The 16,825-nt window shown below is 39.9% G+C and overlaps 1 protein-coding gene and 1 pseudogene across 1 annotated transcript in view; one reads left to right on the top strand and one right to left on the bottom strand.

Annotated features, from left to right (window-relative positions):
* KIAA1407 (KIAA1407 ortholog) overlaps nucleotides 1–16,825 on the bottom strand; it is a 159,345-nt gene that overhangs the window by 18,769 nt on the left and 123,751 nt on the right. The window contains exon 14 of the mRNA XM_006864204.1: nucleotides 3,760–3,903. Coding sequence (XP_006864266.1) covers nucleotides 3,760–3,903 — 144 coding nt within the window. The remainder of the gene's footprint in view (nucleotides 1–3,759; nucleotides 3,904–16,825) is intronic.
* LOC102834446 lies at nucleotides 6,553–8,335 on the top strand (annotated as a pseudogene).

Raw genomic sequence — 16,825 nt, 5'->3', positions numbered from 1 at the left:
CGGCTGGGGATTTTAGATACAGAGAGGGAGAGGGGCTGTGTGCTGATGACCAGAGACTGGGGAGCAGGCTTATAGTGTATACACTTTGGTTGGTTGATGATGCATGGAGGGGATTGTAACCATGGCAATGAAATGATATACAATAGGATGAAAACTAATGTTCTCCCATGTAAACTATTACATAATTCACAATAAAACATTGAAAAAAGAAAAGAATAAACAGATCTGTGTTGGAAAAAAAAAAAAAAAAGATTTACAGTCTCGGAAACCCTATACAGGGTCCGATGAGTCAGAACCAACTCCACAGCACACTACCACCACCACCAATCACTAAAATTTATAGAAAACATTCACATCTAAACAACAAAAAGACAAACAATCCAATTAAAAAATGGGCAAGGGATATGAACAGACCCTTGACCAAAGACAACATTTAGGCAACTAACAAGCACATGAAAAGATGATCATCAGCATTAGACACTGTTGTTGAGTACTGTTGAGTCAGTTCTGTTTATAGTGACCGTATATAGGAGTGGCTGGTGGGTTTGAGATCTTGCTATTAGCAGTTCAGTACTTAACCCTACAGCACCACACCAGGCCACAAATCAAAACTACAATGAGATACCATCTCACCTTGGCAATGAGGGCACTGATATTAAAAAAAAAAAAAAAAAGCATAGAACCACATATGCTGCCAAGGCTGCTGGGAGATAGGAACTCTTAAGTACTGCTGGTGGGACTTCAAAATGCTACAACCACTATGGAAATCGTGTGCTGCTTCCTTTGTGGTTGCTGGGGTTGCTGTTAGGTGCTATCAGTTGGTTCCCACTCACAGTGACCCCATGCACAGTAGAACTGTACACGGCCTGCTCAGGCACCATCCTCACAACGGCTGTTATGCTTAAACTCATTACTGCTGCCACTGCACCAACCCATCTCACTGGGGGTCTTTCTCGTTTTGCTTATCTTCACTTTCCTAAGCACAATGTCCTTCTCCCACCATTGATCGCTCCTGGTAACATGTCTAAAGTATGAGAGGGTAAGTTTCACCACCCTGACTTCAAAGGAGCACTCCAGCTGTAATTCTTCCAACATAGAACTGTTTGTTTTTCTAGCCGTCCATGGTACCTTCAATATCCTTCTCTAAAACCACAATTCAAATGCGTCGATTCTTCTCAGTCTTCCTCATTCATTGTCTAACTTTCACATGCATATGAGGTTACTGAAAATACCATGATTTGGGTCAGGCACATCTTAGTCCTCAAACTGGTATTTTTGTTCTTGAATACTTTAAAGATGTCTTGTGCAGCAGATCTGTCTAATGCAATAAGCCATTTGATTTCTTGACTACCGCTTCCATGAGCGTTGATTGTGGATCCAAGATAAAACAAAGTCTTTGATTACTTCAAACTTTTCTTAATTTACCATGATGTTATTTATTGGTCCAGTTGTGAGGAGTTTTGTTTTCTTGACATTGAGGAAATCAGCAACTGAGGTTGTATCATCTGCATATCCCAGGTTGTTAATGAGTCTCCTGCCTATCCTGATGCCAAGTTCTTCTTTACATAATCCATCTTCTCAGAGTATGTGCTCAGCATACAGACTGAATAAATATAGTGAAAGAATACAACGCTGGCCACACAGTTTTCCCTAATTTGAAACCATTCGGTATCTCCTCGTTTTGTTCAAACTACTGACTGCCTCCTGGTCTATATACAGGTTCCTCATGAGTATAATCACATCTTAATGTAAAGAAAACAAAAATCTTCACCACTGAACCAATAAACAACATTTTTATCAATGGAGAAAAGATTGAAGTTGTCAAGGACTTCATTCTTCTTGGATCAACCATCAACACTCAAGGAAGCAGCAATCAAGAGATCAGACGATGTATTACATTAGGAAAATGTGCTGCACAAGACCTTTTTTTAAAGTGTTAAAGAGCAAAGATGTCAGCTTGAAGACTAAGGTGCGCCTGACCCAAGCCATGGTATTTTCAATAACCTCATATGCATGCGAAAGCTGGACAGTGAATAAGGAAGACCGTAGAAGAATTGGTGCTTTTGAGTTATGGTGTTGGGGGAGAATATTGAAAGTGCCATGGGCTGCCAAAAGAACCAATAGATCTGTTTTGGAAGAAGTACAGCCAAAGTGCTCCTTAGAGGCCAAGATGGCCAAACTTCGTCTCTCATACTTCAGACATATTGCCATGGGTTGGCAAAGTGGCAGCATCAATGGGCTCAACTGTGGCAACAATTGTGAGGTTGGCCCAGGACTGGGCAGTGTTTTGTTCTGTTATGCACAGGGTCTCTATGAGTTGGTACTGACTCGATGGCACCTAACAACAACATGGGCACAATTAAATATTCTGCAATACCCATTCTTTGTGATGTTATTCATATTTTGTCATGATCCACACAGCCAAGAGTGTCTACATAGTCAATAAAGCACAAGTAAACATCTTTCTGGCATTCTGTGCTTTCAGCCATGATCCATCTGGAGTCAGCAATGATATCCCTCGTTCCATGTCCGTTTCTGAATCTGTTTTGAATTTCTGGTATTTCTCTGTAAATGTATTGTTGCAGCCATTTTTTATCTTCAACAAAATTTTACTTGCATGTGATATTAATGATATTGTTCAATGATTTTCACATTATGGTGAGTCATCTCTCTTTGGAATGGACACAAATATGGATCTCTTCCAATAAATTGGCCAGGTAGCTATCTTCCAAATTTCTTGGCTTAGATGAGTGCCTCCAGTACGGAATCAATTTGTTTATCTCAGTTGTATTCCATCGATTCCTGTAGCCTTGTTCTTTTCCAACGCCTTCATGCACACTGGACTTCTTCCTTCAGTACCACTGGCTCTTGATCATACGCTAGCTCTTGAAATGGTTGAACATTGACCATTTCTTTTTGGTACAGTGACTTTGTTTATTCCTTCCATCTTTTTATGCTTTCTGCATCATTCAATATTTTGTGCATGGGGTCCTTCAATATTGCAAGTTGAGGTCTGAATTTTTTCTTCAGTTTTTCAGCTTGAGAAATGCTAAGTGTGGTCTTCCCTTTTTGTGTTCTAACTCCAGGATTTTGTACATTTCATTATAATACTTTGTCTTCTTGAGCTGTCTTGTGAAATTTTCTGCTCAGCTCTTTTACTTCCTCATTTCTTCCATTCACTTTAATATGTAAACGCTAGAGAGTTAGTTTCAGAGTCTCCTCTTTTTTTTTTTTTTAAGGTTTTTATTGTGCATTGACTGAAAGTTTACAGGGCAGATCCTGTACAGGGTTTCTAAGGCTGTAAATCTTTATGGGAGCAGAAAGCGTCATCTTTTTCCCGAGGAACAGCTGGTAGTTTCAAACTGCTGACCTTAAGGTTTGCAGCCCGCTTTGTAACCACTATGTTACCAGAGCTCCTTCAAGTTACTGATATTTGGGAGTTATTTGTTATGCAAATTTATCATGGCAGAAACCTAATGAATACACTTGATAGTATTAATTTTTCTCTTTCTTAAACTCTGCTCAAATTGTGAGAAACCTGTATTCGTCTTACTTTGTTCTTGTTTTTTTCCAACCTGTTTATAGCAGTCTTTCTCTACCGTGGATGACCAATTCTAAACTTTTGTCCCACATAAATACACACTTTCAACTCAGTTATCCTCCTGACTGAAATCACCGAATTACCTCTAAAATCAAATTAGATGGTCATCCAATTGGATAAAGGGGATGGGAGGGAGGGGTAATAGTTTGATACTGTACCTGGATATTTTGTTTGCTTTGCATTCTCAATATCTTCCAAGGCTCCAAACCTTTTTTTCTTAGCACGACCCTTTCATAATGTTCTTTTGCTATTGCCTCCAACTGCTGGTTTCTCTCAATTCTCTTCTGCTTCTCTAGTTCTTTCTGGAAAAAGACAGAAGTGAAAATGCCATGACCAAAATAACAGACAAATTTCAACAAAAAGCCAATGAACTAATCTGAACATGTAGCTATTAAACAGTGTGTTCATCATGGTAAAAGAGCGCTAGAGTATTTTAAAAGAGTAAACTATTATGCCAAAAGGGTTCAGTCAGAAGACCTACGTGAATCATGGCTATGCATTTTTCTGGACTTAGTAACAGAAATGACTTACCTTTTACAAAATTACTAAAAAATAAAACATCTAGCTAGGAGAGACTAATCAGGATTTTTTCCTCTCCTAGTTATTGAGGAAAACCAACAATGCAGCTCCTTCCTTTAGGTTATGAGGTAGATAACTAAATGTAATGACATCTATAGAGAAAATCTGTAAGAATATTCTTCCTACTGAAATTGTATAACTTGCTTTTGTTTTTGTAAAGAGTGAGGAACAATTAGCCTAGACGCAAGTTCAGAGAATTTGAGTATCTTCATGTGGTGCCCCCTCCTCTGAGAAAGATATACTGAGAAAAGCATTCTCATGCCCCTCACTACACTCCTGAGAGGGATGCCTGGACAGCTTGACAGAAATGGAATGATTTTGTAAACAGATACCATTATTTCTTTCATTTCTTTTTCTCCATAATAAAATGAAAATACTCTATGATGAAGATGAGAGAAAAAACAAATCTACCTCATAGTGAGTGGTAGCAAGTGACACATGCTATGCAAGCAAAAGCAAAGACTTAACAATGGCTCCACTGCCTTTTTCTGTCTGGTCCAGAACTTCCCTTCTTAGCATGCTTTCTAGACTACATGCATATGGACAGCTATTTTTTAATCCATGAAACCCAATCATGTAATTGCCCATGACATCATAGTATTTGTTTTAAAGACACACAGTTTCTTTGTGAGTTCAATGTATGTCTGGACTTTAAAAAGGGTATAATAACCCGGGAGTGCAGTGGCTCCATATGATAAGCACTGGACTGTGAACCACAGGGTCTGCAGTTTGAATTCGCCAGCCACTCCACAGGAGAAAGATGAGGCTTTTTGTTTCTGCAAAGATTTAAAGCCTCAAAAACCCTATCCAGGGTCACTGTGAATCAGAACTGACTCAACAGCACTTAACAATAACAGTAGTGCCCTCCCCCACTTCTTTACAGCTCTGATTTTAATAAAAGATGAAATCAGATTTTGATGCATTTGGGTCACAATTCTTTAGAATGTTTACTTTTCAGGGGGCAGCTAGTAATGGCTTTCCAGTTAAGTACTGGAGTTTCCTTGGTTAGCTACTAGAACTTTCTTGCTGAAGACTAAAAGCATAATCAGTACATACTCATTTTTTCCAAGTAATCATTCACTGTATTTTTCATAACCTCTAGGAGTATTGGTGTGGCATTATGGGTTAATGTGCCAGACTGCAAAGCCATTTCAACTGCAAGGTCAGTGGTTCAAGCTCATCAGCAGCTCCTCGGAAACCCAATACAGGGTCGCTATGGGTCAGAACTGACTCGTCGGCACTTTAACAACAACAAAGAATTTAAATGTCTTTCTCTAAGCTGCTCCTGGAAGTTGATACCATTTGTTCAAGCTCAGATTTAGGGAAGAGCTTTTGAGGCCCTGTTCAGAAGGTCTGTGCTTTCCTCTTAGCTTAACCTCTGCCTACGCCCTGGGCACACCATACTGTATATCATGGATGCCATGTAGAAAATCTGAGATGAAACAAAATTCCCAGGAATTTAACCCCCATTATGCCACCTTTCTAAAAGTGGGAGCTAGCAGAGAAATGCTGCAATGCTTGAAAATCATGGCCACACTACAATTTCCAAAGGGTGCTTCTGCTAGTACTTAAAACCCTAATTCCTAGACACCTCAAGTTTAGAGAATTCAATAATCTAGCACAGAATACCCATTCTAGTCTCAGTGTGTCCCTCCCCTCTTTATCTTCTCCTCTAAAAAAAAAGAAATTCAAGCCCAGGCCATGGGTAAGTTTTACTTGAGACCATGGAATTATATGTGTGTGAGTGAACATGAGTGCAGAGGTAATGAGTAAGTTGTGTGGGAGAGCCAGGAATCCTACTCCCTGGGGTCTATGTCTGCATCACCGAGTACTAGCAGCTAGTGTCTTCCTGTCACCAGAAAATGGGGCCCATCTCTTTGCTCTGCTGCCCCAGGGGTTAAACTTTAAAAACGGTGTCTTAGGAAGCCCAGTGAACATTCACATAGTCAGCCATCCATTATAAGCATCTTTAAAATATTTGACCAAGGAAATGCCCTTCCTTGTCGTGGTGCCACCAAAGGCCCACTCCATCCATTTTGAATGGAGAGGTGACTGCCAGCACATCCCCTAGTCTTCCCTGCGTCTCCCTGTGTGGTCTCCCTTCACCCCTCTCATCCATTTCACCATCGTGGGTGGATAGCAGAGAGCATTATGCAGTGCTTAAGGGAGTGACTGTATGATTAGTTCTGTGTTTTAACTGTCCTTCAAAACGTTATTTGGAATAATCTGGAAGTTCCCTTGCACTTGGTAGCTCTTGCGCAGCTAGCTGGCCTGAGTGGACTTTAGGTTGGTGCCACGGTGTTCAGTGGGAAGCCGGCAGGCAGTGACTCCAGAGTTAAGGGGTGGAGCTTGACGTCAGGAGCCAAGATGGCATGGGACCCAAAACAGCTGAAGCCGCAGCTTTCCAAATCAAGAAATTTGCCATCTATCCGTGGGATCCAGATAAGGCTGGGGATAAATCTCGCTTGCAGACTTACAAAATTGATCTGAGTTAATGTGGTCCTATGGTGTTGGATGTTTTGATCAAGATTAAGAATTAAGTAGATGCTACCTTGACCTTGACCTTTTGAAGATCAAGCAGAGAAGGTATCTGTTGTTCTTGTGCAATAAATATAAATGGAGGCAACACCCTAGCTTGCACTCGCGGCACTGACACCAACGTCAATAAAATCTCAAAAATCTACCTTCTGAAGATCGCTTAAGGGAAATAAGACTCAATATATCCAGATTACACTCCCAGCTAAGGTTATTCACAGTATAAGTAGATTTGTGTTATCTTTCAGTAATCCAGAACTTGATTGGAACTTAATTCAACAGCATTTTAGGAGGTTGTGGAATAATATCCACTTGTCTGTGGATATTCATCAGCTACATGCTCAAATTTCTGATATAAGTAATTCTCAAGTTGAGCACTGAGTGGCTACTAATTTGCTACCCCTACTAGAGAGTAAGATCCCCTAAGAACTTGATTGAACCTCAGCATAGTGATCCTGCTTGGTCACCTTAGAGTAGGTGGTGGTCTGGCAACGTCTTGCATATGGGGTCCCCAGCCGATCTCCTCCCTCCCTGCCTTCCTCGGATGGCAGCTGTTTATGCTGGACGTGTGGCCAGAGATGGGTAAGGATCACGTGGAACCTTGGCAACCTAAGACAGAGCCATTGCCATGTTGCAATGAGTTTCGATGACGGGTAAGACTGAGGAATTCGCACTGACCGCCTAAGATAGGCAGCGTCCCTTAAACAAACAATAAATAAGGGGGAATCTGATGCAGACCGTGCAGACCCAATCAGGAGGTCAAGACCCTGTGGGCCCAAGCGTTGTTGACCGTCCAAACCATAGGCTCTGAGGATCAGACTTTAGCCACCTAGTAGACATAGCAAACTGTCACTCATCTGATTATTCAGTAATGCTTGTTAGTAATCTCATACATGAACCCTGGATATCCACAGACAAATGTAAAAACCTTCCCTAAAAGCCGAGACTGTAAATTCCAAAAAAGGTAAGTTGCCCACCGCCCCCCCCCAAAAAAAGCTAAAGAGGATAGAGAGAAACACTGTTAACTGATGATATATGGAGGGGATAATAATCAATGTAATGAAACAAGCTATATGAATAGTTGAATGTGAAGCTGATGATGTGCCCTGTAAACTTTCACTCAATCCAAAATAAAAACATTTAATAAAAAAAAAAAAAATCTACCTTCTTCTACATATGTGTTATCAAGGATCTTGTTCCTGGTTTGAGCAACCTCTATGCTTAGTGCAAATTCACTGAGCTTTATTTGAAGAAGAAGAGTGAAGCCAAGGAAGGCTAGCAGCAATATCAGCAGCCCCAAGAAGATCGTGAGAAACTGGACGGGCTGTACGAGTGCATTCTCTGTGCCTGCTGTAGTACACACCAGCTGCCCGAGCTACTGCTGGAATGGAGACAAGTATTTGAGACCTGCAGTCCTTACGCAGGCCTATCGCTGAACGATCAACTTGAGAGATGACTTCATGGAGGGACATATAAACTGCAGGACCCCTTCTCTCTGTATCACTGCCACATCATCATGACCCGTACCAAGACCTGTTCCAAGGTTCTGAACTAGGGGAAACTGTTGCTGAAATCAAGAAAACGATGGCAACCTATGTGAAGAAGAACGCTTCAGCTTAGCTGTTTTCATATTTTTTTCCCCTCCATAACTTGTAACCAGCTCAGAGCTGTACATAATTTATATCTAATTTGAACTCCTTCAGGGTCTTGATTTTTCATGAATACAGCATGTGTAATCAAATACTTTAAAAAATAAATAAAAGTGATTCTATTTCAATAACAGAAAAAAAAAATTATTTGGAAATTAAGTTCTCAGCAACGGTTGCTGATACAGTTAAATAAGTACAGATCTAGAGTTCAAAAAGCCAGGATTCGCCAACAAATGTAGGAGAAATAAAAAAGCATTTACTTATTTACTTTAAGCTCTTTTTCTTTAGTTCCCACAATTTTACTTCAGAAAAATGACAGTGGTGAATTGGTTGATTCTGACAAACTATGTAATAGGTCTGAGACTTCTGTGAATAAAACAAGAAAGAGCACCAGAACTTTTCTGGCATGAAAGGGAGAATCAGTGTCTTTCAATCCAAATGACCTGTTACTGTACAAGTACCTCAAAATGAAACATCCATACTCTGTAAGCATTAAACCAAAATAACCTTAATAATCCTTATTCCGGGCCCTCTGTAGCTACTTGTTGAATTGAATGGCCAGAAATAGAAATGATGCACAATAATTTTCTCAGGAATAATAAGAGGAAGCCAAGGATTAAGTGGAGAAGGAAAAAAAAGAATCTGACCATGTCCACATTCACAGAAATATCCCTGCAGCATCAAGGCAGCAGTTAAAACTTGTAGACAGGAACCTTAAAGAACTCAGGCTCAGTCAAAAGAACCCTGTTTAGGTGCACACAGAAGTAAGGGTATAACTATAATCTCAGAATTAGAACTCTATGTTATCTAGGCTACCAAAAGAAAACATTATTTTTACGTAATAGTGGTGAAAAAGATGTTTTCCCAGCATCTACTTTCTCCTGGAAAAACAGAAAAACATTGAATAAAGTAGAGCCCTTAAGCCAAAACTTGGTTTTGATATAACACTTAGATTGGGGATCTATGCATCTAGAGCTTCACAGAACATACTTTACGCAGACTAAAATCATAGGATTTTTAATTTAAATTCAACAAATGGTGTATAAAATAAGACTCATGTTGAATGAGCCCACTATCTCAACATCTACTGCTTTGAGAAAGACCAGATATGGAGAAAAAGGCACAGGACTGAGCAAAGTGTAGCAAGTTCAAGTCCCTGCTTTTCATTTCTTCTTAGGAAGGCTTAACAAGGAAACCAAAGCAGAGAAACATTGTTGAACTGACTGAAGAATATCAACTGTGAATATCACCAACTTACCTGACACACATGACCAGTCAAAACTGCCCCAAACTCTCTTCCCTCCTTTCATTATGAGCCACCTTTTCACTGTGCTCTGGACCTTATTCCCTCTTTCTCATTCCTATAGTTTACACCCTTTCATATAATGGATTTCTCTCTCATATCAGTATATAAGTATGTAAGTATCTCTCATCTTAAAGTGATAATAATAAAAAGCAACCACCAACAAAAAGAAAAATCCCTTTTTTGATCTTTGATGATCCCTTCCATGAGCGTTTTCTGTACTATGTTCTCACTTGCTACTATCTCTTCAGCCCCCTGCATTGAGACTCCCTTCTTGCCATTCCACCAAAAGCACTGTTGTTAAGGTCATGAATAATCTCCATGGACAAATCAAAGAGCCACTTGTCCATCCTCCTTTGAACTGAATTCTCAAATAGCATTCCTGTTGTTAGGTGCTGCTGAGTGATTCACAGTAACCGTATGTACAACAGAAAATACTGCCCAGTCCTGAGCACCTTCACAATTGATTTTATGCTTGAACCCACTGTTACTGCAACTGTGTCAATCCATCTCATTGAGAGTCTTCTTCTTCACAGACCCTCCCTTTACCAAGCTTGATGAGCTTTTCCAGGGACTGGTCTATCCTGACTTGTCCACAGTACAAGAGATCAAGGTCTCGCCATTCTTGCTTCCAAGGAGCAGTCTGGTTTTAAGTCTTCAAGACAGATTTGTTCTAGCAGTCTATGGCACTTTCAGTATTCTTTACCAACACCAGAATTCACATGCATTGATTCTCCTCTGGACTTCTTTATTCATTGTCCAACTTCCACATTAATATGAGCTGATTGAAAATACCATGGCTTGGGTAAGGGGCACCTTAATCCTCAAAGTGACATCTTTGATCTCTAATACTTTATAGCAGTCTTTTGCAGCAAATTTTCCTAATGCAAAACATCATGTGCTGTTTCTGTGAGTGTTAATATTGGATCCATGAAAAATGTAGTGGGGAAAGGTGGCAGGATGGCAGACTAGGCTGAAAGGCTATACAGATCCTCTATAACTAAGATACAGAAAATCATATAAAACAGATGCAGATGGTAGTCCAGAACTCTGAGCTTCAGATGAAGGAGTAAAGAAGTGGACTGAATGCTTACTAGGAAAGAGAGCTGAGCAGAAGTGGTGAAAAACGGAGACCAGATGGGTAGCGATCAGATGGTTACAGCCATACTAACATACTGGAGTTTGTTTTCTTGTCTCTGTGGCTGTGGCTCACGGAGATAAAGGTGCAATTTTTTTTCTTGTTCTCCACATTCCCCTAGTGACCAGAGGTGAGGCTGGCCCCTACCCTCATACCCTCAGGGGAGCTCCCACTCTCCTGGTAGTCAGAGCTGACTCGAGGTAAGCACTGTAGCTGTGGGCCCCATTTAGGCAGGTCCTGCTGTCAATCTGCAGAGTCAGCCCTGGTCAACCCTGGACTAGCTCTCACTAGGAGAAGCAGCTGAACAGACACATGGGGGAGAAAGAGAAAAGAAAAGAGACCAGGCTGGCCAGGCATGCTGTGGCCATCTTCAACTCTGAAGGCAAAGGGGGCAGTAGGTGGCACAGAGGCATACTGTTTGTTTGTGGAGAAAAAGGGGTGAAATTTGTTTTGTTTTACCCCACATTATCCTGGTGACAGGAGATGTGACTGGCCCCCATCTGTGTACATGCCCAGGGAAGCTCCTGCCTTCCAGGCTGTTGAAGTCACATCAAAGTGTGTGGGGAGCTAGCAGCGCCAACTTGGGCAGCAGAAATCAGGTGTGGCCTATTACAGACCCACAGAGCCAGTTTTGATCAGCCATTGACTAGGGGGACCTCTTACCTTCAGCTCAGCTCTGGGACGGAAATACCCTGATCTCCTAGCTTCTTTGGGGTCTGCACGAACTAATTCCAGATTGGGTAACCAGAATACACAACACTAGTCCTATGGGAGTTCTATCTAGGGTTATGAGTTACTGTCTCATCCCTTATCCACACATGACATGAGGTCCTTGGCTGGCAGGAGACCCCAGAATTTTCTGGGTCTGGAAACTGCCCTGATTTATTTTTTGTACCCTCTGATTGTTTTTATTAGTTTATTCTTTCTCCCTCGGTTTTCTCTCTCTTGCTTTCTAAACTTCTTATTTCTGCATTCATTTTTTCTTTCTTTCTTTTTTTTTTTTGCTGCTTTTCTTTCCCAACTCCTCCTGCTTCTTTCATTCTTCTTCTTTTAATCCCTCCTTATTGTTTTACTACTCTCTGGTCTCATTCCTTTCCCTAATTGTTCTCAGGTCAGTTCTTTTTCTTTTTCTCCTTTTAAATATTTTATTTTCCTCTCCCTTTTTCCACTTTTTGGCTTTTGAATTCTATTTCTAGCTGTTGCTTGCTGTTTTGTTTTATTTGTTTTTTTCCTTTACTATTTTCTTTTTAACTGTTGTTTGCCTATTTGTGTTAGTTTTCTTTCTCTCTTGTGTGTGTACTTTCTCGTATTACCTCACCCAACAGGAGCAGCTGTGTCCACATAGCCCTGTGTGTGGACAAGAGTGACTATCAGCTGCTATACACCAGAATCATGACAACCAAGATCAATTAAATCCATCCTGAACTGAACTGCATGAGCTGCATAAACAGCGAACAGACAATAGTGCACAAGCTCATCTATTGATGCTACCCACCAGGAGGTAGTTTGTGAGCGCCTAAGAATACACCAACATACAGTCATCAACTTAATACAAACACAACACCAACACAATGCCATGAAAGCAACAGATCATTTCTATTCACACTATAAAATGAGACAGAGTGGCTCAACCAAGTGACCAAGAGGAAGAACTAGAAAACATTTTTGAGGGGGAAAAAAAGGCATTGGAACTACCTGAATAATAAATTAAGAGAGGGTTATTAATCACCTCCTCATATGATGCTGTTATGTTATTACACCCTTGGAAACCCTGTACAGGGTCGCTATGGGTCGGAACCGACTCGATGGCACTTAACAACAACAACAACAACATATGATGCTGTAGGATAAGCACTTGACCACAAGGTCATTTTGAACCACAAGTTTGGTGGTTCAAACTCAACAGCCAGTCCTCAGAAATCATATACAGGATCATTATGAGTCGGGACTGACTCGACAGCACTTAACAACAATAACATCAAATAATTGACAGGTCGTTGAAAACAAGAGGATATAACCACAAGTATTTATGCTCCCAATGAAAGAGTCTCAAATTACAACAAATCAAACTCTAATAGATTTGAAGAAAGAGACAACTCGACAATAATAGTAGGAGGTTTTAATACAATACTTTTAACAAAGAATAGAACAACTAGAAAGAAACTCACCCCCCTCCACACACAGGGTAGACAGGGATGGGCAACTTGGACATTGGCAACCCAAAATGGAGGGTGGGGGACTACAAAGGCAGGAAGTGACTGGCTTACAAGCTTTCAAGAGGGAACCTAGATCCAGAGGGCATGGAGGAAGGTAGAATCTCCAGTGAGTAGTATTCAATCTGTCTAGGCAGGGCTGATGCAATGGAATGCAGATGGGTCTCTTGTGATACAATAGTGAATAATTGTTATTAGGACTGATTGTGAGGGTTGGAAATGTAAAGGTAGACGTTTTATAGCAAGGAGGGGAGTGATTAACTTTTCAGTCTAGGAGCGGAGGTCCCTAGGACCATCAAGGGAGAAGAGCAGAGAGCGGGACCCTACCCAGAGAAGCAGTGATGCCTGAAATGGAGGCAGAGATGATGACAAGGAGCGATGGAGCAGCTGAAGACTTTAGATCCAGAGAGGGAGAGCGACTGTGTGATAAAGACCTGGGGGGTACGGGGAAAGGATTGCAGGGTATATCCTTTAGTTGGTTGATGATGCATGGAGGGGATTGTAACCATGGCAATGAAATGATATATGATAGAATGAATGTAAAACTAATGTTCTCCCATGTAAACTATCACATAATTCACAATAAAACATTTAAGAAAAAAAATAGAAAGAAACTCTATGGAGATACATAGAACTAAAGAACACAACCAACTTGACCTCATACATTTATACAGAGCACTCTACCCCAAAACAGCACAATACACATTCTTTTACAGTGCACAAGGAACATTCTCCAGAATTGACCATATATTAGGCCACAAAGCAAGTCTGAGTGCATGTTAAAACATCAAAAGGCTCCAAACGATCTTCTCAGATCACAATGCTATAAAATTATATATCAACAACAGGAAGATCAAGGAAAGAAAATAAAATACAAGGAAACTGAATTACACCCTGCTTAAAAGCTACTGGGTAGTAGAACGGAAAAAGGAAATAAAAATTTCTTAAAAGAGAATAAAAACACAACATACGAAAAATCTTTGGGACACAGCAAAAACAGTGCTTATTTAACCAGAATGAAAGGGTTCTTCATATTAAGGAACAACCTTATTTCCACAGTGTATTGGGTTGGCAGGGATTAGCTATTTAGAATTAGCTACCGGGCACTGTGAGTTAAGGCACTAAACTAGAAAGTCAGTTTGAACCACAAGGTAGGTGGTTCAAGCTCACTCGCTGCTCCTTAGAAACCCTATGCAGGGTCGCTACAGGCTTCAAAACCAACTTGATGGCATTTAAGAATAACAAGAACAGCAAATGCACGAAGTGGCTAGCTTACAAGTTTTCCTGAGTGTGCTTAGTTGCAGAATGAGAGAAAGCAGAAGGGACAGGAAAACAAGATCTTTCAATATGCTGTCTACAAGAAACATGTGAAAAAGATGGAGACAACCTGAATGCCTTTCAACAGAAGAATGGCTAAACAAACTTTGGTACATATACACAATGAAACACTACAAAACGGTGAATAATAATGATGAATCTGTGAAACACTTCCCAACACAGTTGAACCTAGAGGACATTATGCTGAGTGAAATTAGTTGATCACAAAAGGACAAATATTTTATGAGACCAATGTGAAAAAAGTAAAAGAAAAGTGAAAAAAAAAAAAAAAGAAACAATCTATGATGGCTATGGGGGTGAGGTATTCATGAGCAAAAGGGTAGACACATGGGTAAGAGGGCCAGCAACATACAACAAGAGGGAGGTTAGCAGAAGAAAGATAAAGGTAGCAGGAGACACAGGAAGGAATGCAACAGAAATAGTGAATACAGGTAAATACTGTTAACTGTTGGTACATGGAGAGGATAGCAACTATGTAATGAAACAAAGTATATGAATTGCTGAATGTAAAAATTGATGATCTGAAGTTAGAAAAAAAAAAAAGTAGTGCTTAGAGGGCAATTTATAACAATAAATACACACATCAAAAAGAAGAACCACCCCCATGTAAACTATCACACAATAAAAGGAAAAACAAAAACAAAAACAAACAATTACACCCAAAGAGATTTGGCATCTGATCAGTGCAGGTGCAGAATATAAGCAATGGTCACCAGCACTATCCATACAATTCCCAAAGTCCAAGTCTCAGGAGAGACTTGGCCACTCTATGTAATGCCCAGTGATCACATTGTATGGGGAAGATCTCAGCAGAGACCAGTAAGAATCCAGATCCTAGCAAGAAAACAAGATACCTTTTCTTACTCCATCCTTGACTGCCCTGAGGGCACATAAATTTCCCTAAAGACACTGAAATCATCTATCCGAAGATGGCATTTTGTAATGAAACAAGAGAAGAATAATCTCTTAAACAAAGTGGGGAAAAAAATGCAGCAAAGAGTTTGACTTTCCAGTTAACTAAATGTTTATTCAAATAAAACTTCCGTTTAAACCAAAAAAAAAAAAAAAAAAAGAACCAAAATCAACACTTTTACCTAACATCTCAAACATTTAGAAAAAGAGCAGCAAAATAAGTCCATTACCGCAAGAAGAAAAGAAATAATAATGATTTTAGCAGAAATAAATGAATTAGAAAACAGAAAAACAATAGAAAACAAAAAAGACAAAAGTTTGTTTTCTTGAAAGGATTAATAATATTGATAAAACACTGGCAAATCTGGCAAAATAAAAGAAGGAGAAGATGCAAATAATATGCATAAGAAACAATATGGGTGACATCATAGCAGAATCAATGAAAATAAAAAGGATAACAACAGAATACTATGAAGCACTGTACTCCAATAAATTGAAAATCTAGAATAGATAAATTTTTAGAAAAACAAGGTCTACCTAAACTAACACAGAATGAAGTAAAAAACTTAAACAGACCTATAACAAAAGAAGAAATTATCAGGTCATTAAAAAACTCCCAACAAAAAAAAGTCCAGGCCCAGGTGGCTTTACTGGTGAATTCTACCAAACAGGTAGAAAGGAGCTGACACCAGTTTTACTCATAGTAAGAGCTTTGGTAGCGTAGTGGTTACGAATCAGGCTGTGAGCCACAAGGTCAGCAGTTTGAAACTACCAGCGGTTCCGTGGGAGAAAGATGAGGTGGTCTGCTCCCGTAAAGATTTACAGCCTCAGAAACCCTGTACAGGGTCACTATGAGTCGGAACCGACTCCACAGCACACAACAACAACAACAACACTGCAGAACATATGGAGTCCTGGTATGGCGCTGTGGGCTAATGCGTCAGACTGCAAAGTCAGTTTGAACTGCAAGGTCAGTGGTTCAAGCTCACCAGCTGCTTCTTGGAAGCCCTATACAGGGTTGCTATGGGTCAGAATTGACTCGAAAGCACCTAACAACAACAACAATTGCAGAACATAGAAAAGGATGGAAAGTTTCCTAATCCATTTTATGAAGCAAGTATAATCTTTATACTAATACTAGACAATGACATCACTAAAAAGAAAATAATAGATCAATATCTTCATGAACATAGATGTGAAAATTCTCAACAAAACCCAGGTCAATAGAATTCAACAATATCTCAAAAAAAAAAAATTACATCATGACCTAGTGGGATTTATTCCAGGAATGAAAAGGATGGTTCAATATTAGAAAAACAATCAAAATAATCTACCATGTAAATAAAAGAACCACATGATCATATTAATGCAGAAAAACACATTTGACAAAATTCAACATACATTCCTGATAAAAAACACTAAACAAAGTAGGAATTGAAGGGATATTCCTTAACATAATTAAAAGAATATAAACAAATTCAGATGGAGAACAAACAAGAAGGCGGATCAGGTGGAAGTGCAGTAAAGGAGCTCCAACAGCAACAACACAGAGTACCC

The sequence above is a fragment of the Chrysochloris asiatica genome, unplaced genomic scaffold (genome assembly GCF_000296735.1).
Source record: "Chrysochloris asiatica unplaced genomic scaffold, ChrAsi1.0 scaffold00061, whole genome shotgun sequence".
Classification (NCBI taxonomy): Eukaryota; Metazoa; Chordata; class Mammalia; order Afrosoricida; family Chrysochloridae; genus Chrysochloris; species Chrysochloris asiatica.
This window is presented reverse-complemented; position numbering and strand designations above follow the sequence as displayed.